Source organism: Vicia villosa, linkage group LG1 (genome assembly GCF_029867415.1).
Source record: "Vicia villosa cultivar HV-30 ecotype Madison, WI linkage group LG1, Vvil1.0, whole genome shotgun sequence".
NCBI classification, from domain to species: domain Eukaryota; kingdom Viridiplantae; phylum Streptophyta; class Magnoliopsida; order Fabales; family Fabaceae; genus Vicia; species Vicia villosa.
This window is the reverse complement of record NC_081180.1, coordinates 169,704,813-169,726,873: the sequence shown is the minus strand read 5'-3', so window position 1 is coordinate 169,726,873 and position 22,061 is coordinate 169,704,813. Positions and strand designations below refer to the sequence as shown.

General features: G+C 37.6%; 3 protein-coding genes across 4 annotated transcripts; 2 read left to right on the top strand and 1 right to left on the bottom strand.

The window, feature by feature from the left end:
* Window positions 1–1,028: 1,028 nt before the first annotated feature.
* LOC131620208 (uncharacterized) lies at window positions 1,029–3,393 on the top strand. 2 transcript variants are annotated; one of them, XM_058891222.1, is made up of 3 exons: window positions 1,029–1,489; window positions 1,565–1,978; window positions 2,057–3,393. In XM_058891222.1, the coding sequence occupies exon 3, from the start codon at window positions 2,122–2,124 to the stop codon at window positions 3,127–3,129; it is 1,008 nt and encodes a 335-aa protein (XP_058747205.1). In that variant the 5' UTR covers window positions 1,029–1,489; window positions 1,565–1,978; window positions 2,057–2,121; the 3' UTR covers window positions 3,130–3,393. The 2 variants fall into 2 exon arrangements, with proteins under 2 accessions (XP_058747205.1, XP_058747198.1); XM_058891215.1 differs by having other exon boundaries at window positions 1,565–3,393.
* Window positions 3,394–15,690: 12,297 nt separating this feature from the next.
* On the top strand, window positions 15,691–17,651 carry LOC131644636 (ras-related protein RABC2a-like). Its single transcript, XM_058915188.1, has 6 exons — window positions 15,691–16,029; window positions 16,152–16,220; window positions 16,356–16,421; window positions 16,809–16,930; window positions 17,088–17,216; window positions 17,301–17,651. The coding sequence occupies exons 1-6, from the start codon at window positions 15,891–15,893 to the stop codon at window positions 17,409–17,411; spliced, it is 636 nt and encodes a 211-aa protein (XP_058771171.1). The 5' UTR covers window positions 15,691–15,890; the 3' UTR covers window positions 17,412–17,651.
* Window positions 17,652–18,460: 809 nt separating this feature from the next.
* LOC131644637 (uncharacterized) lies at window positions 18,461–20,787 on the bottom strand. Its single transcript, XM_058915189.1, has 6 exons — window positions 20,480–20,787; window positions 19,520–19,611; window positions 19,355–19,433; window positions 19,164–19,258; window positions 18,830–18,925; window positions 18,461–18,752 (listed from the first exon to the last, which is right to left on the bottom strand). Exons 1-6 carry the CDS (start codon window positions 20,649–20,651, stop codon window positions 18,675–18,677), a joined length of 612 nt encoding a protein of 203 aa, XP_058771172.1. The 5' UTR covers window positions 20,652–20,787; the 3' UTR covers window positions 18,461–18,674.
* Window positions 20,788–22,061: the final 1,274 nt, after the last annotated feature.

Genomic DNA, 22,061 nt, shown 5'->3' with positions numbered 1-22,061 from the left:
TGGCTTTCGCGGTGTGCTTTCTGCTCAAGATCCATACAAGTTGCAAAGAGATATCTTTGCATGGCTAACCAATTGCATAATGGAAAAAAGCTCAATCTTGGCCAACTACTTCTGGGATTTCTTTATGAAAACCTCAGCGAAGCTGCAAACCTTACCAAGAATTTCCAATCTGGTACCTTACTTTATGCTGGACCTTTCTGGCTTTTGCAACTGTGGCTAAATGCTACGTTCGAAGCTCATCTTCCGTTTCGAGGGAAAATCAAGGAGGAAGATGACAAAATCAGGAATCGAACCATTGAAGGAACTAGGTTGGCTTACCTGACTCCACAAGAAGAGCCTAGGAAACTTCAAGAATGCTTCTTAGCGTACATGATGATGTTTGCCCAACGTCGTCAATTTGATCCGTCTATGGCTCCGTTTGTACATAGAACCAAGGGTCCTGAATGGTTTACTCAGAAATTCCCACCAACATCTCAGGACCAACAAACTGAGCTTATGGAAATTTGGGAATCTTTTCTGACTCCAAGATTGTTCCTCTATCGCCTTCGACCATCGAAAGGGCAATGCACTCTTGTGTGCTATCAACCAAATTTGGTTTCACGACAGTTTGGATTGGTCCAAATAAAACCAAAATGCTTATATGAGAAAAGGAGTCATATATGCTTCCACACCTTATACTTGTCAGAAGAAGAATGTGAAAAGAAAGTTAACAGATATGCTGGCGTCACCAACCTTTCCCCTATTCCTTTCGAACCTTCCTTTTACTGTACACCAGACTTCCATCAATGGTGGACGGATTATTATACTTCTCAAATCCTTGATGCTGATAGTTTGACGCAGGAACTAACTGCAGCTTTTGCTGATGTGCAGGAGCATTTTCGTAAAGGTACTACAACTCATATTAAAGAAATACAAGCTTTCCAAAAAATTTTTGAAACTATCTATAGGCCTGATGATCTTAGTCGGACCGTCCGTGAGGCTGCAATTACTTTGCGCGAAAAGTTTTCCGCCAAACTGAATAAGTTGAAATTGCCCTCGTATGTTCGACCAGAACTACGTTATGAAGTGGCTTTCAAACTTAATCCTCCAAAATTTCCTCCGCTGCCAAGCGCGGATTTTGGTGTGGCTTTGAGCCCTCCTTTTCCAGATTGGTTTGTGTGTGGCAACGTTTTAAAAGATCTTCAAAATAGTAGTAAAAAACGCGCTGAACGGGTGGTTCCGACTAAGCATACCTTGGATACTTTCAAAGGACATCTCCATATAGATCTCAAACACGTTCGTGTCTTGACTCCAATACCTGAAGGTTTGGATTCAGACAATCTTTTCGACTGACTTTTCCTTTTTGACTGGTATACTAATTTTAGTTTCGACTACAGCTGTTGCTCACAGGAGGAAGATCAAAGAGACTCCTGCCCAAAAGAATCCTGGGACATCCCAAAGCGACAAACCCAGTGAAAGTGGCTCTCTCAATCCTGATAAAAAGCCTACGGTACGCACCTTTTGCGTTCTTAATCTTATATAATCTGTAATCAATAGTCCCTTTGCTTATCATCTGTCTTTTCAGAGTTCGAAGCCCCCAACTGGTCCGAAACGGAAAGTTTCTTCGCCCGCTGCTTCAGATGATGGGGATAAATCTCCTCCTAACACTAGACAAGGACTTAGGAAAAGACAAAAATCTGCTACTCCTTCGAAAAAAGGAAAGGGAGCGAGTCCCTCCAAAACTGCTTCTCCTACTGATAAAGCGTCCTCTGAAGATTCTCCTTTGAAAACAACTAGCAACATACTTGTTGTCGAAAGTCACAATTCAAGTCCAGATAATATTCAAACCAAGGTCTTCCAGGTTTTTCGCATACTAACTTGTGACTTTATCTAGATAATGGGATTAACTTTTCTACCTTGTTATTGCAGGATGATGCTGGTACTGCTACTTCAGGTTTCAAAGATCCTGGTCTTACCGTTGATGTTCCCAAACTCTATGGTAATAATAATCTTTAGCTTTGTTGATAAACTTGTTACAGGTTTATTCTTATGACTAACTCTGCTTTATCTGACACAGATACTTCTCGAGACAAAGCTCCCGCTCTTTCACCCGTGGTCGAAGATGCTCAGCCCATCAACACTATGCTGCCTGATGAACCCGTTGAAGAAAGTCATTCTACTGATGAGTCTCCAGCTACCCATCAAGACAAAAGTTTGGAAGGCGAAGATCACGCCCTCTCAGGTAGTGACAATGTGAATCTGCATCCTCATCACAGTGACGACACCGTGTCTGAATCAGATGCTACGGAGGAAACTTCCAAACTAGAAAAGCAAAATTTTCAAGAAGCTTCGACTCTTGACACAAAAGCTGATCCTGGGACCACTTCAATGCCTGCCCCTACGCCTTCGGAGCTAGAACAATTAAAGCATGCTGATCCTCTTAGTTTCTTGAAGATTATCATGAATGTGGATGCTTCTTCGTCTCCAAGTCCTGACGCTATTCCAGTTGCGACTGTGGAGTCTGGCAAACAAGAAGACACTTCTAGCGTGCTTCGACAAATCAAAGAGCGGTTCTTCGATGTCAATCTTGTGGATCTCCTCATTCGGGATCCTCTTAAGAGTCATGGTTTACATCAACTTTTGAGAAAAGTAGATTTACTTCAAGTCTCCACAACAGTCTCAGATGTACTTGTTCTGTTAGGCTCCTTGGTTGAGCAACTTCAAGCTGATATCCTTCGAAAACGAAATATCGAAAGAGAGTTATCTGAAGCAATAGCCTCCCGTGATTCTTCATGGAATTCTGCAGTAGATGCAACCCAACGAGGCGAGGTCCTCAAACTTAAGCAATCAGAAGACCAGAAGGCCTTTGATGATCATGCAAAAAATATCAAGATCTGGAAACAAGAGATAAAGGCACTTGAGGAGAAAATCGAGGAAGCTGAACGCAGCCAGGCAACCATCCAACAATCCAATCAAAAGGAGTTGGTCGAAATAGTACAATCAGGGATCACACATTTCGAGGCTGCTCAAAAATTAATTCCTGAGATCGAAAGGTTGAAGAAGCAACGATCGGTGATCGAACTCCGTATGACTTCTTGGGAGTCACAATATTCAAAGATCAAGAATAACCTCCCTGAGGGTTTCAACTAGCTGCTTCGAACCTTATTATCTGTTGCGTTCTCATTTGTAATCGAAACCTCATATGTTTTGTAAAAGCACTTATTTATATGCTTAACTTCTCCCTTAATATAATATTTATCAGCACTATTTCTTAGCAAATCTTTTCAATCTCTTGTCAAAATATATTTTCAGATCCTCCACAGTATTCTTCATTAATGCAACATGTAAACTCCGAATACTCTTCGCGACCTCTTAGCCTTTGGACTTGACGTTTCTACTTCTTTAGCCCTAATCATGACTAACCAGTAACGTTACTTTTTCAAAACGTCATTTCAAGACGTGCGTGAATCAGTTTCATGATTGCTGTTCAACTTCCAAGGGCGGGAAACGGCGGATGTAATAACTCCTCTCTTTGAAAAAACCAACTGCAGTCTAATCAATTATTAAGAAACTAAACCAACCTTTAGTATCCCCCTTCTATATAAAGGTCCAATATCACCCTTATTTTCTTCATTCACTCATTCTCTTCTTTCCTAAACTCAGAAAAGAGAAACCATTTTTCTTCCTCCAAAACCTTCTTCTCTTTTTCATAATGGCCGAAATCCTCTCACTCAATGAAATCAAAACCCTTATCCGGAGCGAGTTCAGACTTTCTGAGGATGAACTCCTTCGCCACTTTGTCACTTTTGAAACTTTGTTTGCCAATCAGGAGTTGGACTTCTACTTTGAGGAAGTCTTGGAAGGTGCTGTTTATCCAAACATGTTGGCTGAATTTTGGATGAATGCTACTGTACGCATAGATCCTGAAGGTAGAACCACCATAGATTCTGAGATTCGGCATGCACGTTTCAGTATTACTCCTGCCACCATTGCTCACTTAATCAAGTGTAGTAACTCTGGGGAACGCTTTGATGATGATGTCTTTAACATGACCACGCATCTCATGCTGAGGTCCGTCATGGAAAATGATCCTTTCAGCGCCAGAGTTGTTAGGATCTGGCATCAGATGCTCGTAGGCAACTTCCAGCCTCGGAGGGTCAACGAAAACAGCATCTTGGTTGAAGATTTGGAGTTCATCTTCTGTGGTCTTCGAGGGAAGAAGATCAACATTCCTTTGATGATATTCAAAGGTCTTGTGAAAGCTGTCTCTATTGGTACTGAACGGCAGAGGAACGTGACTTGCCTCCCTTACGGAAGACTTCTTTCTTTCATCTTTCAAAGAAAGGGTGTAGTGAGACGCATGCGTGAGGGCGGAGCCATCGACATGTTCGAAGCCGAACCTTCACCCGTGTTGTCCTTGGAGGGTTTAAACCAAAGGATTAACTAACAACTTTCCTTTTTCCTTTGTCTTAGGGTTTTTATGCTTTCTTTCCTTTTTGTTGTACTTTCAGATCCTGTTTGGATCTTTTGTAATGCATGCAAAACCCAAGTTATGAATGACAAATATTTTGAAATTTCTTTAGACTTTTCCTTTTTTAAGTCTGTTATTCTGCATGTAAAGCCATTTTGATCAACATGGCTCATGTGTTTTGACACATGGCTAACCATTTTGGCTTTTCGTGACACCTCAAGTGTCTACGTTTTTGCAATCTTAACTTCGAACATGCTTGGCTTATATTTCTTCAAATACTTCCCATTTACTCTTAAGATCCTACGATCTTCTGCTAATTCTTCAATTTCATAAGCATTGTTCGAAAATGTGTTTAAGATTCGAAAAGGTCCTTCCCAATGTGGGGACCATTTACCAAACGCCTGATTTTTTCGGTCTATAGGTAAAATAACTTTCCAGACTAAATCATTATTAACAAAAGTTTTACCTTTCACCTTTTTATTGTATGCTCTGGATACTCTTTCTTTCTGTCTTTTAATCATTTCCAATGCTCGAAGCCTGTCTTCGTCTAGATCTACCAACTCATTCATCATTAACTCCCAGTAAACGTTGGGAGAAATGTCTGCTTGTCTTTGTATTCTTACTGACTGCAAAAATATTTCGATTGGTAGTACCGCATCATGTCCAAACGTCAACTGGAAAGGAGTTGTATTTGTAGCTTCTTTTGGAGAGGTTCGACAAGCCCAAAGTGCTTGATCTAAAGTCTTATGCCAATTCTTGGGTTTCTTCCCCACATGCTTCTTAATAAGACCAATTATAATTTTATTTGCTGCTTCGACTTGTCCATTTGCTTGAGCATAATAAGGTGTGGATGTTAGCAACTTGAATCCTATTTCCTTGGCAAAGTCCTGCATTTTTCGTCCAGTGAAGACTGATCCCTGATCAGTTGTTATGCTTTCTGGGATTCCGAACCTATATATAATATATTTTTGAATAAACTCAATCACCGCTTCTTGGTCCACATTTGCCAATGGTATTGCTTCGACCCATTTTGTGAAATAATCTATTCCTACCAAAATGTACCTTTGACCTCTGGATGATTTAGGGTGAATTTCTCCAATTAAATCTAAAGCCCATCCTCTGAAAGGCCAAGGTTTCACTATTGTACTGAGTTCATTTGCTGGAGCATGTTGTATACCTGCGTGTTCTTGGCATTCTTGGCACCCCTTGGCAAATTCTATGCAATCTTTCAACATTGAAGGCCAATACATCCCATAACGAAACAAAAGCCATTTCATCTTATGTCCTGCTTGATGTGCACCACATGCCCCACTGTGTACGTTGGATAGAGCCAAGTATGCTTCTGCTTCGCCCAAGCATTTCAGCAATACCCCTTCAGGAGTTTTCTTGAACAATTCGTTCCCCATTAGAAAATATGACAAGGCTCTATATTTGATTTTTCTATCTGTCTCCGTCGAAGGATTCTTCAAATAGTTGATTATTGGGCTCCTCCAATCCGTGTCTGCCAAAGAGTCAATATTTAGGACTTCGAACTCTTCTTTGTTGGCATAACCCAATTGTGAATTCTCTAGATCGCTCGGAGAAAGTTTAGTAGACATTGCTCTTCCTCTTACTTCGATCAATTCTTCCAATTTTTCTTTCGATACTTTGTATCCTGAAGCCAACTGTGCCAAGTCGTTTGCTTCTTGGTTATTCACCCTTGATACATGTTTCAATTCTACGTATTCGAATTTCTTGAGTAGCCTATTTGCAATGACAAAGTACATGATTAGATTCTCTTTGATGCACTTGTATTCTTTTGTTAATTGTTTGATGACCAATTCGGAGTCTCCTTTAATTTCGACTCTGGTTGCCCCCAATTCTAACAAAGCCTCAAGTCCGGCGATTAACGCTTCGTACTCAGCTTCATTGTTGGAGCATAATGGTCCTTCGAGTTTGTACTTGAGCTTTGTTGGAATTCCATCAGGAGAAATTATCAACACTCCAACTCCAGAACCTTCTCTATGTGTCGACCCATCGAAGTACAACTTCCAAGGTTTTAGGTCCACGTAATGCTGATGATTCTCGACCACTGCGTGATCGACAATGAAGTCTGACACAATTTGGCCTTTCATTGCCTTGAGAGGTTGGAATATTAGCGAATATTCCGTTAGGGCTAAAGCCCACTTGCCAATTCGACTATGTAATATTGGCTTGGATAACATATGCTTAATAACATCACAATGAGACGAAACGTAAACATCAACTGGCTTTATATAATACTTAAGTTTAATACAAGAGAAATACAAACAAAGGCAGAGTTTTTCTATAGCAGTATATCTAGTCTCTGCATCATTGAGTACTCTACTTAAGTAGTAAATGGCTCTTTCGATGCCATTTTCATCTTCTTGTGCCAGCATGCTGCCTATTGTTTTGTCTGATGCTGAAATGTACAGGCGCATGTGTTTCTTCCCATTTGGGGGAGATAAGATTGGTGGACAAGTCAAGTATTGCTTTATCTGATCGAAAGCTTCTTGATGTTCAGCACGCCATTCGAACTTTCCTTGCTTAAGCCGTAGTAAAGGCGAGAAGGCTTGCGTGCGTCCACTCAAATTAGAGATAAATCTTCTTAAAAAATTTATCTTTCCCAATAATGATTGTAACTCTTTCTTCATGGATGGAGATTTGGTTTCCATGATGGCTTTTGTCTTGTTCTGGTTGATCTCTATTCCCTTTTTATGGACTACGAAACCCAAGAAATCTCCTGCTTGTACAAAGAAAGCACATTTAAGGGGGTTCATCTTCAATCCGTGTTTCCTCATTCTTTCGAATGATTGGTTTAAATGATCGAGATGACTCATTCCCGAAGTAGATTTCACCACAATGTCGTCTATATATACTTGCATGAATGTTTCTATGAAGTCATGGAATATAGAGTTCATTGCTCTTTGGTAAGTTGCCCCAGCATTTTTTAAACCAAAAGGCATTACAACCCATTCGTAAGTGCCTATTGCCCCTGGGCAACGAAACGCTGTCTTGGATACATCATCTTCTGCAATAAAGATCTGATTATATCCTGAGTATCCATCCAACATACTTAGATACTCAAAACCTGCGGCTGAGTCTACCAGCATTTCTGCTACAGGCATGGGATATTCGTCTTTAGGAGTGGCTGCATTAAGATCACGAAAGTCTATGCATACTCGTAAAGAGCCATTCTTTTTAATTACAGGCACTATATTGGCAATCCATTCGACATACCTTGTAGTTTGGATAAACTTGCAACGTAAAAGCCTTTCGACCTCTGCTTTAATCTTCGAATGGATCTCTGGCGCGAATCTTCTAGGAGTTTGCTTCACAGGTTTCTTCCCTTCTTTTATCGGAAGCTTCAATTCGACTAGATCCCTTCCTAGACCAGGCATCTCATCATAATCCCAAGCAAAGCAATCTCTATTTTCTTTCAGCATTTTGATGACCGTTGCTTTTAATTCTGGCTCTAATTTCGCGCTGATATATGTTATCCTCTTTTGATCCCTGTCTCCGAGGTTTACTTCTTCGAGTGGATCTTGGGCTAACATCTTTATATTAGAAGCCATTGGGTCTTTTTCGAACCCTAAAGGTTCTTCGTCGTATATTGCATCTAATCTTTGGTTTGATCCTTCGTCCATAATCTCTTCGTCTAGGATCGTATCTTTGGAGTGTTTGAAATCTATATGCACCTCCAATTCTGCTATCTCTTCTTTGATTTGGATGGTATCTACCTTTACATCTGATAATTCGGCCTCGAGAGCCGCCTTTTGTTTGTTCTCGGCCACATAGGCCGAAATCCTTTCGAAGAATGAAGACTCAGACATGATTAATGTCATCGTCCCAGCCTGTTGGCCGTATTGCTGCATGATCTTCTAAAGGTGCTGTATCCGTTGGACCATCCATGATCTCTCTATCCCATTGGAATCCGTTTGGGTGCAAAGTAAGATAATACAATGCATTCTTATTTGGGGTGTACATCTCTTCCGCAGTATGACAAGGTCCTATATTTGCCAGATTCCTATCGAAGTTGGATTTATTTACCTGGTTAACTTCAGCCATATAGTAACTCTGATCACCTTCGATGTTCTCTACTATGCCATCTTCTCTCCAGATTGTCACCCTTTGATGCATTGTGGAGGGTACAGCTGCTACCCCATGAATCCATTCCCTTCCGAGCAACAGGTTATAGTTTGCTTTTGCTGGTATAACCATGAACATAGTGGGTCTGGTAACTGAGCCTACTGTCAAATTGACTTGAACAACTCCCAGTGTTTGTCCTATCTTACCTTCATAGTTAGACAGGACCATGTTATGTGGTCTTATGTCCGTATCGAACATGCCAATTCTCTTTATCATATACTGGGGCATCAAATTTACTGCTGCTCCCCCATCGACTAGGACTTTATTGATGCCAACATTCTCAATCTTAGCCCTAATGTAGAGTGGTTTCAAATGATTTCTCATACCCTCATCAGGCTTCTCGAAGAAAGCATTCTGCTCTTCGACTGCACCATTATTTAGCACATAGTAACACACAGGTCTGTGTTTTGCCATTTCTTCGATATCAGCCTCCTCACAGTCTTCTACCTCAGTTTCTTGGTTAAACTCGTGAGGGAGTACGGACACAACATTGCAATTTAAATTTATAGACGAGACTCCATCAGAATCAAAATCATTTGTCATTCTGTCCTCTTCGTTCCAGGAATTTGACCGCATCTTATCTTCTTCATCCAAGAGCTTTTCAGCTTCGAACAATGCACGTTCCACCGGAGGTTTGTTTGACTTTGCTCCCTGGTATGGGACTTGGTTGCTGCTAGTTTCTCCAGTTTCTCTTGGTCTATATTCCTTCTGGGCCTTTTTCATCCTCTGGCGCCTCCTCCATTGGGACCGAGACATAGGGTTTTTTCCCTTATAGTTCTCCAACCGACATGTCTCTCGATTTGGCCTTTGAAATTGTCTCCTATATGCCATTGCGGTTCTTCCTCCTTGGTCCCAACTACGCCATTTGTTGGTTCTTGCATCAGCTTGTACCCATCTATCCCTAGGTGGATCTGCAGGGATTTTGAACGTTACCCTTCGAACTCTAGGGTGTGGACTATCTGGTCTCTTCGTTGGGGTCCATACATCGAAACCATACAGGTCAGGACGTAGCCCCTGAGTTTCTTGATTCATGGAGCAGTGCACACGTTCAAATGATCGTGCTAGCATCTCATCATAGGCTGCCCCACATCTGGGGCAGAGTGCAACTTCAGAGTTCCCCTTGTGGCATCTGATCAAAAATCCTAATAAGCTTTCATCCATCCTTGGGTACACTTGTAGTAAAGGATTTGGTTCTCTCCCTGGGTGTTCCCATCTTTCACGTCGAGCCCTTTCGAAATTGGTTTCGATTCTTCGATTCAGCATGATCGAACACCTTGGGCACATCCATTGTTTTCCGCCATTTCTCTCATGGCAATTCCATAGGTAGTCTTTGAGGCTTTCAGCTCTTAGAGGAACTTTAATACCCCCATTCTGCCTTGTCAGCCGTGTCTCTAGTTCGCCAAACTCAGATGTTGGGTGTCTGGCGCTAACCATGTTGACCACCGCTGGAGCAACTTCAGAGATTTGGATTTTCTGGAGTTTCATCCTGAGGTCTTCAGTGGCCTCATTGCTCTCTTCTTTTGGTGCTTCAGTCATCTCTATTTGGGAAGCTTCTTCAATCTCAGTATTGAAGATTATTTCATCATTCAGGCTTTCAGTAGCCTGCTTTCCGTTGAGCATTGCCTTAGTTTCCGCCACTTCGATCTCCGATACCTCCACCATGTTGATATCTTCTACCTCACAGAGGCTAGCATCAGCAATGTTTAGGGGATTGGTATCGACCCTCATGTGACTCTTGGTCTTGTCAGCAAATTTCAACCTTCCATCATTGATAGCATTTTGAATTAGATCCCTGAAAAGAAAACATTGTGAAGTTTTATGGCCTAAAAACCCATGATATTTACAGAAACCTCTTTTCTTCCGTTGTTCCAACGGAGGAATTTTGGAATTAGGAGGTAGTATCATTTGGCCATCTTTTACTAATAGATCAAATATTTCATCACACTTAGTAATATCAAATGTATAAGTTTTCTTAGGAAACCTATCATTCTTATCATTTTCTACAGGGTTCTTTCCATTTGCAGGATTTAATAGTTTGCAGGCATAAGGTGGTGCCTCTTTTAATTCTGCTAAGTCTATTTCGACTTCCTCCAGGCTATATGAGTCATCGCAAGACTCATCATCAGCGTCTTCGACTTCGACGTACGCTATCCTTTCCTTCTTATGACTTTTGTTAGCCCTAGCCTTTTCTGCTTTCAAGCGTTCGACCTGTCGAACTCTATCCGCTAACTGGGCCATGTCCCTAAGGTATTGGGTATCTAATTTCTTTCTTATTGAGTAGTCTAGACCACCTGCTGCCATTTCGACAAGTTCGTGCTCAGGAACTGTCGTAAAACACCTAGATTTCAACAGACGGAACCTATTCAAATAATCATCAATAGTCTCCGTGAATTTCCTCTTAACACTGGCCAATTCCTTCAAACTTATCTTAGTTTGACCCATGTAAAATTGCTCATGGAACAATCTTTCTAGGTATGCCCACGCATCTATCGAATTGGGTGGCAAAGTAGTAAACCAGATAAAGGCATTCTTTGTCAGCGAACTAGGGAAATACTTGATCCTTAAGTCCTCGTTTCCTGCCAAGTCCCCTGCTTCTGTTAGATACCTAGCAATGTGTTCCACTGTCGATTCGTTAGTTTCGCCTGAAAATTTTGTAAATTTGGGTACCTTAGTGCCCCTAGGTAATTCTGTCTGCATAATATAGTCTGATATAGGGGATGTATAATTTGGACGTCTGAGTCCAGTACTTAGGCCATTATTGGCCATCACCCTTTCTATCATAGCAGTCAGGTTATTCTCCGTGGCCAGATTTTCCCTTCTGACTCTTTGAACAACCCCATCTGGATGTTCATTTCTACCTACAATTCTTACTCTGGGTTGTTCTTCCTCCGTTTCTTGTCGAACGGGGACGGTTCTTTGACTTGAAGTCTCTAAATTAATTACTGGAGTTTCTTCCGTCCAATTCGTCCTCCGCAAGGAGCTTATATCTCGGATGGGTGGTCTCGAGGATGGGCCCTCATCTTGTATGCGTTCTAAAACGGGCATTTCCTCTTGGTATGCGGGCTGTTTATCTTTCCTTTTTGGTTGTGTCACACCCATGAACTCCGACATCCGATTCATTTGAGATGACATCTTTCGGAAAGTTTCTACATTTTCCCTATTTGTGCAAGTAATGTTTGTCAACAATGGGGTAAAGATTGAAGTCAATTCTTTGGCTAAGGCCCCTAGCATATCATGGTTGCTTGCATCCATTTCTTGTCGAAATGCTGCTTGGCTGTTTGTGGTATAAAGAGGCATCTGGGTAGAAAAACCACCGTTGTATGTACTTCGACTTGCAGATCCCACATTCGGTGAAAATGTCGCATTATTAGTTGGGGCATAAGTAGGTCCGGCCCCTCGTACGCCTGATCCAAAAGGAAATGGCATCCCGAATGAAGAATTTGGCCTCCATTCGAAAGTTGAATTCGTGCCTTGACTAGACAAGTTATTCGCAGCATTTGTTGAGGGAAACGGTAATACTTCATCTGCACTCGTGGTCGAAGGTGCAGCTGTTGACACTGAAACTGGCAAAGTCCCTGAAAGTCCTGTATTATTCTCAGGCACCGACTGGGAATTATCTGCAGGTCTCGATTCATTTGGACCCGTTGTATCCCTTGTTCCTTGAGTGGAATTCGAATTTGCCGCTCCTGATCCTGTGCCTTGTGAGGGATCTTGATTACCCCCTGCACTGGCTGTAACAGCCATTTTCTTGTTGTACCTTCGTTTGGGAACCGGTTGTGCACTGTTTGTTAATTTACCGTTCCTAAGGTTCATACAAGGTCTTGATATTGTCTAGACAAAACAAAGCAATTGATTAAAACAATCTGTTCGACACAGTCCCACTGGGCGTGCCAATTTGTTTACGGTGATTTCCGGTAAACAACCGCTAGTCCTCCAAACTATAATAAATATGATTTGGTTACTCGCAGGATCGACTAGATTGATCCTAGGACACATAGTCGATTAGATTGTTATCAATATTCTTTAGAACCATGTTCATGATTCGTTGTCTTCGACAAATGTTATTCGATTAAAAACATACACTTTTTTAGTGATGACTTGATTATATGCGATTATGACTTTAAAATGTAGACAACGCATACAACATAACATGCAATTCTGTTAAAAAGAATCTTAAAACATAAAACTGTTAAAGATCTTGAACGTAAGTAACATGAAGATAAATAACATGAAAGTAAATAACATGAAAGTAAATAACATGAAAGTTAAAGATACAGTAATGTAAATGATAAGAAGTAAATAGAATGCAAGAATTTAAAGATATTCGAAGACGAAAAGCAATAAAAGATAATACTCATGTATTAAAATGGTGGTGTCATACGTACATTTTCTCAGCGAACTCGTTCTCGTTAACGCTTGATACTTGAGTAAATATGTGAGTGATTTGTACAAAATGAACACACGGAATTCTATCATGAAAACTCCTATTTATACTAGTTTCGACCATAACGGCCCTACGCTAATCTGCTGCCACGTTTCTCATAAGAACTTCCAGCGATGACATCTGTGAATAAGCAGTTACGTGACTATCTTCGAATTTCAAATCTTCCCGCCTGAGTCCATCTTCGACGCGTGGCAGTATGCTAATAAACACTTACTAACAAACACGCTAAATAATAATACTTAAGTAAATTTATAAATTTTGTCTAAGTCTTCGAGGATATATCCTTCCAATAGCTTTCAGTAGCCATCACCTTCATAAAAAACTTAGACATTTCCTGCTATCGAAACATGGCCATCAGTAGCCATTTTATACTTCTCAGAGATGGTCATCAGTAACCACCTTGCCTTCGATTATGCACTCCTTCGAAGCACATATATTTGTTCAACGAAATCTTCAGCTAACAGGTGTTTCTAGTCTGGCCAGTGCTTTGAACACAAAATATATCAGGTTCTAGCTAGAGTGTGTTTTTCGAATGAGAACAGTGTTTTTCGAATGTTGACGGCGAATGTACAAATCTTCTTCATTTTCTTTTTGGGAGTGGGGGTGGTTGGTCGAGAATTCCTTAGTATCGTTTCATGTGTTAGGCGGACTCCATGTAAGTCAATCGAAATAACGGCTGGTTCGTTAAAATTGTTGTGGTATTTCATCTTCATGTGGACAGTAGAAGCCACCGAGTCTAATGTTGTAAGGAAAAACCTTTCTAAATGCAATTGTAGATGTTCTCACAAGAAATCTCTAGAAAACACACATTGACTGTGAATAAATTACATTAATTTATTTAAACATAAGTTAATCACATAACACAAGACATAATATATATATATATATATATATATATATATATATATATATATATATATATATATATATATATATATATATATATATATATATGCCACACATGCAGGGAGTGCTCGTCCATCCATTTGCCGAGCGACTTATTAAGTCGGTTCACAGAATATCCGACTTAACAAGTGTAGAGTTTCTCATAATTTTTAAAATTTCTAATAGTAACATAACTTATTAAGTCGGTTAAATTAAAAAATTTAAAAAAACCGACTTAAAAAGTCACTCGGCCAATGAATAGCCGAGCGTTTCATGCATGTGTCACATTCTGGCAACTTTATTTCATAATGTGATATTATAATATATAAATTCTAAATATATGGCATGATGGTAAAAAAATCACATTAGTTATTTTATTTATTTATTAATATATATCTATTTATTTTACATTATTTTATATAATCAACAATGAATCTTATTGATGTAACATAAACTGATTCAAAGTTTTGAAGAATAAATTTATAAAGACTATCAATAATTAATGCTACACAGTAAGTTTGATAGAAGCATGGATTTGTTGCTTCAGGAAATCCCGATCCATATAGTCTTAGGGTCTCTTTGGTAAAAATAACGGTTGATTGATAAGCTAGCTGATAGCTCATAGCTTATGACTGATGGCTGATGACGGATGACTTATAGCTTATAGCGGATCGTTGAGACTGATAGTTTATAAGCTAATTGAAATGTTTGGTAAAATTAGCGGTTCAATTAACTTATAAATGTAAAATAACATAAAAGATATTTAATATATAATTATTTTATTTTAAATTAAAATAAATTATAAGGGTTAAAAATGGATTTTAATTAAAATAATAAGGATAAAAATGGAAGAAAAAATAATAAGCTATAAGACATAAGCTAAAACGCTATTTGAAATAGCGTCTGAAAAATAAGCTATAAGTTAATAAAATAAACTATAAACTCGTGATAAAAAGACCGTTACCAAACGAGTCTAAATTATCATATGAGCTTATAAGACATAAGACATAAACTATAAACTCGAAAATATATCTTAGGAAACGGAGCGTTAAACGTGCACACCAAACACACAAAATCCCTACCTAGCATATATTATAGACAATTCAAAAGGATATGGTGTTTAGTACCTAATCAAGTGCTTGTTACATTTATAAAAGTAATCATTGTGTATGGAAAAAAATCACTCGAAGAGTTACAAAATCGTTATCGTTCCTTCAACTCACGCGTGCATTCATAGTTGATACTAGAGTAAGTCATAAAACCGTCATTAAATATATATCATTATCTCTACAAGACACAAATACAAAGTAACTTAGGTAAAATTAATAATGATAATATTTACTAGCATTTTAGATTTTAATATTACTTCATCTTATCCTATTAAAAAAAGTTTATTTTTTAAATATGTTGAATAACTAATATATTTGAATAATATATAAACTAATATATTATTTATTTAATAAATTTAAAAATAATTTCTTATTTATAAATAGAATCATGGAGTAATAGATAAGAATACTAAAATTAAATAATTTATATATCATAGAAATCAATTTTAATATATAATTTTTCATAAACAAAAAAAATTAAAAGTAAATTAAAAAATGGTATATCTATAACTAATTCCTGAAACAGAATAATCTCAGAATAATTATTATATTAAAAAATTCCTGAAACAGAATAATTATCATACTGAAAAGGAAAGAAAAGAAAAGAATATATACGTTGATGTGTTGTGTTTATGAACTCATCAGGCAAAGATAACCGTTTTCTTTAGCTTCTATATCACTCAATCTCTCCCAAAAAGGCCAATACATGAAAGATGCTTCTCCTCTTTCTTTCTTTTGTTATCTTTTTTTCTCTTTTTCTTCATATATACATACATAGATACATACAAATAGAAACATTCTTTGGTGAAGCATTTCATTGTCTTCAATAAACCATTCAAAGAGTAGGGATAATATGAGTTCTTCTTCTGGTCAAAGTAGTAGCTATGATCTCTCTTTCAAGATCTTGTTGATTGGTGATTCTGCTGTGGGGAAAAGTAGCTTAATTGTTAGCTTCATCTCTGGCGCTGTTGAAGATATTGCCCCCACAATTGGTATTTCATCTCTGGTTGCAAAAAAACTAACTGTTCTATTAGTCATGTTGCTTTTTCTTTTTTTTCTTTTTATCAGATTTGTGTTCTGAATTGATCTATTTATGTTGTTCAATGTTATGTAGGTGTTGATTTTAAGATCAAGCTTCTCACAGTAGGTGACAAGAGATTGAAACTTACTATTTGGGACACTGGTAATCTCTATACTCAAACCTTGTTCTTCTTGTTCATGAAAATACTTCTTTCTTGCCACAAATCTGATGAACTTATCCTTACAGTGGTTTTCGGTTGAATCATTTGCAAATTGACCTAAATTACTTCTATTGCAGCTGGACAGGAAAGATTCAGAACGTTAACTAGTTCTTACTATAGAGGAGCACAAGGAATCATTCTCGGTATGTTGAAACGATTTGTGATCATTTTTTCTATTGCAATCCAAGCCGTTTTTGAGAGCGTGCAGGTCGGGCTAGCGCATAGCGCCAAAAATTTGAGACTTTTAAACCGTGTCTAAAAAGGTTCTCATAAATTATTTGTCACGGTTAAACAGCTAAAGAAATAGGGTTTGTATCAGTTTTGCCTTAATTAAACAGCAACCTTTAGAAATTTAAGAGAGCACTTGTTTTATAATCCTTAGATGTTAAGGCTATTTCGTGTTCTGGTTTTAATTGAGATAAACTGCTTGCATGGTGTAAATTATTGGATATACTTATTTTTTTGCAGTTATTCTTGTGTGTTATAGATTCAAGGCTTACACTTATCAGATTAATTTAATTTTCATTTAGCTTATGATGTAACAAGAAGAGAAACATTTACAAACTTATCAGAGGTTTGGTCCAAAGAAGTGGAACTCTACTCAACTAATCAGGATTGTGTGAAGATGCTAGTTGGAAACAAAGTTGATAGGGTAAGTTTTGTGTTTTGGTATTGTGCATATTTCAGATATATATGACCCAAGTAACTGAATCATCAACTTTCAAAACATTCTTCTCTGATTTTCCAGTTCACATCTTAATGTATTCTGTTCAATGACTTCCTTAATGTTTTATTTTATCTAATTTTAGGAATCTGAAAGGGCTGTGAGCACAGAAGAGGGTTTAGCACTTGCAAAAGAGTTCGGATGTTTGTTTTACGAATGCAGTGCTAAAACTCGGGAAAATGTAGACAAGTGCTTCGAGGAACTTACACAAAAGGTATTGAAATTATAGTTAAAATTCTTTGTAGATTATTTGCTGTGTTCCAATCATGATGACAAACATGTTACCATTTTTTTCCAGATAATGGAAGTTCCAAGTCTTTTGGAAGAAGGATCAACATTAGTGAAAAGGAATATTTTAAAGCAAAGACAGGAACCACAAACATCCCAAGATAGTGGTTGTTGCTTCTAAAATGTTGCAAAGTGGACACTGAGACTTGACTATCACATCTTGAACTGATCTACTTATATGTAATCTTCTTCCATAGTTTCTTATTGGCACCAATGTCTTTTGGTTGCTCAATTAATTGTACCATAACAAACGGGAACTGGTGACAATGATGACAATTTGCTTGTGTAAATTTCTTTAATTTCAGTCAATGTTTTTAGCTTACATTTTATTCTAATCAACACAACAATCAGTGGCACTGTATATTAAGTATTGTGGAGCCTTGTATCAGAAACTGTGGGGTCTTGTTTAGGCTCTTCATGTGTATAGGGATATATTCACACGATCTATCAAGTTGAATACTTAAAAAGGCAAGATCAGTATTTTACAGTAATTCTGGTTGTGTCTTTTGGATCTGTTTTTGTATAGATTTCGTTCAACTAGGACTTTGCACTCTCCAGACTTTAAAATATGAATAGCATGATAGTGTATAATGGGATGATTTAATTTTTTTTCCGAATAAATTACATGAATAATAACTATAAACATATGAAGTGATAGAGGCAAGGGAGAAACATATGATTTTTCTTTAAAACAATTGAAGTTTCGATTTTTTTTTAAAAATCAGTTGAAGTGAAGAAACACCGATGAAGGAATGTTAGGGTTAATTTCAATTTTTCTGATGAAAAAAAATGGCGGGACAAAATCAGCTCCAAGCCAAGAAACGCTCTGCCCCTACTACCCGCTATTCACCCTATAGCGGATGCCATAGTGTTCTGCACCGCTAAGACTCTTCCATGGTGGCCTGCCTCCACTTCGCTATAGGGGGATAGCGCCGCTATTGATTACTATGCGTTGAACAACTCTTGAACGTTTTTCCATTCCCAAACTTTTGATTCACAACAAATTTGTGGATTTAAAAAACCACCTTCAACTATATGAAGACTAAAAGGGAGAATTAAAAAACCACCAGCAAATTTGTGATCAAGAAATTGGTTTAATTCTGGTAAAACTAGAAGTTTTATGTGTGTAACTAGTAAATACCCCTTTAAAGTCAATTGCAATCTGAGATGTAAATAAATTTTCAAAGGAGTAAAACTAATAAAAATAATCCGGGTGGTCCTAACTTGACCCCTGAATCCTCGTTTTTAATTCTTCAAAGTTATAATTCACAAAATTTCCTCCTTGATAAATCTGAACGAGGAGAAATGAATATAAAGTAATACAGATTGAGCTATAACAAAATAAAACTAAATATTTCTACTAATCACCATGTTAATGCTATTATTAGGTTGCCATGGCAGTAGCAGCAGCTTCAAGCAGCGTCCTAGCATTTGTGCCGTAGTCAGGTAACTCTGCAGGGGTCTGCCAATGATTATGTTAGAAAATGTTAAGAGCAAGGAATTGTCAGTGTCGTTAAATTCCTTTAAAAGCAAATATACCTTTCCATATAAGTTTTCCTTTGTGGCTGATGCACCATTAGACAGCAACAACCTAATTACATCGGCATGCTCACCTCTTGCAGCATGATGAAGAGGCTGCAAAAATGGTCACAAGATATGGGTAAACAAAGATGAAATAGGATTAGGAATTGGGATTGAGCCGGTATCTTTACACATTGGACTCCCCACCCTATCATCCAAAAGAAACACACAAATGAGACTAATTTTAAGTAGTCTGTATTGTTGTATTTATAGTAGGTTGTAATGTTTGTAGGATTGACTTAGCCTCAATGAATAAGAACTCAAATTTTAAGAAGGGTAAAAATATACTCACAGTATCACCCTCAGCATCGACCGATTCTAACATCCTTTTTATATGCGCAGTGTTATTAGCTCTGTTAAGTAGAAGTTGGACTATCTCCAAAAATCCTGATATGACCATTCAAAGTAAAATAACAACACAAATCTTAACCAAAAATACAAAGAGATTTTAACATTTAAAACATGATTTCAAGTTAATTTCACCTCCTGCACATGCATCGTGTAAAGGAATTGCCCCATCTTCATCCTTAGCCTCCAAATCAGCTCCTCTTTCTAGTAGAAGCTGCAGTTCAATAAACAAGATCAATAACTCACATGTTTCAAGATAATAAAAGAGTTAAAAAAAATTGAATGAGCAAGATAACAAACCTGGGCACATGCAAAATGGCCGTACAAACAAGTCAAATGAAGAGCACTATCCCCATCCTCTAGAGGTTCATCAATACTCCCACTCAAATTATCTGCAATTATGCCAACTCGTCGATAACCATCATAAGAATCAACAAAATGACATCCATTAGTTACCCATTATTCTAGTTAGGGTGTCTTTTAATTCACATATAAAAACATAAACGCCAAAGTAGATAATTCATTGTTTTAAAAACCAAATCAGACATCAAATCACCAAGAAATTTTGGTCATGGTTCGATGGTTCAATTTTTAAAAGAGGAGAAACCAGGATCAAAATACTCAAGATAACCAAACATTAGACCAGACTATTCATGGCTCAACCAGTTGCACTATAAATTCAATATTTAAAAAGCAATGAAATAATCATAATTTACTCTGCAAATTATCTCAAACCTAGTCCAATTTATAGATATATCCTCTACAACAATATAATGTTCTACAAAATGATCCGCAACAGCGAAAACAGCAGCCACAAAACAGTATCAGCAGTTGCCGACAAAGAATAAACTATGGCTAATTCACACTACGACAACCGCACTCAGTGTTGCGACACCTGACCGAAATCGCAAAAGCCTTTACGCAACCGAAATCGTGAAAGCCTCTATCAGACCGAAATCGCGAAGGTCTTAAGGGACCGAAGTCGCAAAAGTCACCACCACGGTTTTTTAAAACAAGTCTAAAAAATTCAGAGCTAAAGCTATGGTTACTCATCATTTTTTACCTTTTCTTAAAATTATAGACAATATGGCAATTGGAATATCTATCAGCATAACAGAAAAAAAATTAGGGTTTTGGATTGATATAAGAAGTAGGGTTTAACATAGAGGTAAATATTGAAGTAAAACAGATACTAAGGAATTATGCTATGGAAAAAGAGAGAAAGAAAGGGAAAAGGAGAATGAAAGAGAGATGAGTTACCGAGAGCGATGCGAAGGGCGTTGAGGTCGCCGGTTTGAGCGGCATGGGAGAGGTCACGAAGATGAGGAGGAGTATCGGTTTCTTCAACGGCGAGAGATTGTTCTTCGAAAATACCGTTGGATTCTTCATCGTCGTCTTCGTTGAAACCATTGCGCCTCCCAGGAACCGCCATTGATAATGATATGATACAGTTCTCTGTATGGCGCCGCTTGATAGTCACTCTTGTCAAATTGAATTTACGACTTTAATTCTCTCCCGTGAAAACTTCGCTGGAGATGCTCCAGTGTATAGCAATATTTTATTAAATAATCAATGGCCTAGATTCCATGAATTTACCCTCGCTGTTCAAATCTGACTACCCCTTTTATCTTAATTTTCATATTTAGGTATTTCTTTTATTTACATACGACTCCTATTTTTTTTCTTCTATTTAAGTGTTTTTTAAAATAATTTTATGCATTTTTAATTATTCTTTTCAAAGTTCAAACTATGCATTTTTTATATTTAAAACAAGTATCCGATCTACTAGACAACGGTGTTGGAGTCCATGGGCATGCCTTAGTACAAATGGTTGTTAAGAGAGTGCTTCAGCAATGTTGTTATTGGCAGTGCAGAGCTGCTGAGTGGTGATTCGGAACCGCAAAATAGAAGCTGATAATTTTAAAAGCTAGTTCAGAGTGCGCGCAATAGTCTTTTATAATGAGTCGATGTCACCTACGGTAATTTTATTGCCTTAGATTTTGTCTGTTTCTGCAATTTTTCAGCAGGGCCAATTACTTGGAGTCACGGGTTTTTCCTTTTGGATGCATCTTTAATCGAGTTCGGTTATGGTTTTGTGTCGGTGGGGCTGCAAGTCATTGGAATTCATAGTTTGGATAGGTGTTGTAATTGTAATTACTATAATCTGTTTATTTTATGTGGGAGGATTGAGGTTTGGTGGGTGGATTAAGTTTGTAGAGTTATGAAAACGGGCTATCCAGCCAATGGACTGGCCCTAACAGGCTTCAAACTTTCAAACTTTCTAGGTAAAAAAGTTCTATCTTAATATGGGTTTAAAAATTACTATTCAAACCTGACCTTATACGGGCTTTAGATTACACGCTTCAAAACGGCCTATTTTTTAAATTTATATACAAAAATTAAAGAAAAATCTCATAATATCTATGGTAAATATAATAAAAATTATAATCTTAAATAGTCGTTTGGTTCATGTTAGTTGACGTGTTTTTTATTTTTTGTCCCTTATCTTTTTTTGTGTAAGAGAGACTCATTTGATTTTTGTCCCAGTATCTTTTTTTTTTTAATTCATCTTTTGATCTCTTAACTTAACTTATTATTTTGCTTTAATCCCTTAATTAAAAAATATTACTATGTAGTCCCCTAAAAACAGTGTTGTTAGCCTAAATAGCCCATTTCGTTAAATTTTCTACAAAATTATTAATTAGTGCTTATGTGACAGTTTTTAATATCTGACATGACATTTTGTTAGACATTTTCAAATTTTTTTAATGCTCTTACTTTCATTTTTTTATATATTTCACATTTTATGCCCTTATTTATATTTATAATATATTTCACATTT

Excerpts from the sequence above, each read along its gene's own strand:
- LOC131620208 (XM_058891215.1), top strand. The coding sequence starts at position 2,029 with ATGACTAACTCTGCTTTATCTGACACAGATACTTCTCGAGACAAAGCT.
- LOC131644636 (XM_058915188.1), top strand. The coding sequence starts at position 15,891 with ATGAGTTCTTCTTCTGGTCAAAGTAGTAGCTATGATCTCTCTTTCAAG. Across the intron at positions 16,030-16,151 it reads AGATATTGCCCCCACAATTG|GTGTTGATTTTAAGATCAAG; the intron begins GTATTTCATCTC and ends AATGTTATGTAG. Across the intron at positions 17,217-17,300 it reads TCGAGGAACTTACACAAAAG|ATAATGGAAGTTCCAAGTCT; the intron begins GTATTGAAATTA and ends ATTTTTTTCCAG.
- LOC131644637 (XM_058915189.1), bottom strand. The coding sequence starts at position 20,651 with ATGGCGGTTCCTGGGAGGCGCAATGGTTTCAACGAAGACGACGATGAA. Across the intron at positions 19,434-19,519 it reads GCCATTTTGCATGTGCCCAG|CTTCTACTAGAAAGAGGAGC; the intron begins GTTTGTTATCTT and ends ATTGAACTGCAG. Across the intron at positions 19,259-19,354 it reads ACACGATGCATGTGCAGGAG|GATTTTTGGAGATAGTCCAA; the intron begins GTGAAATTAACT and ends TGGTCATATCAG.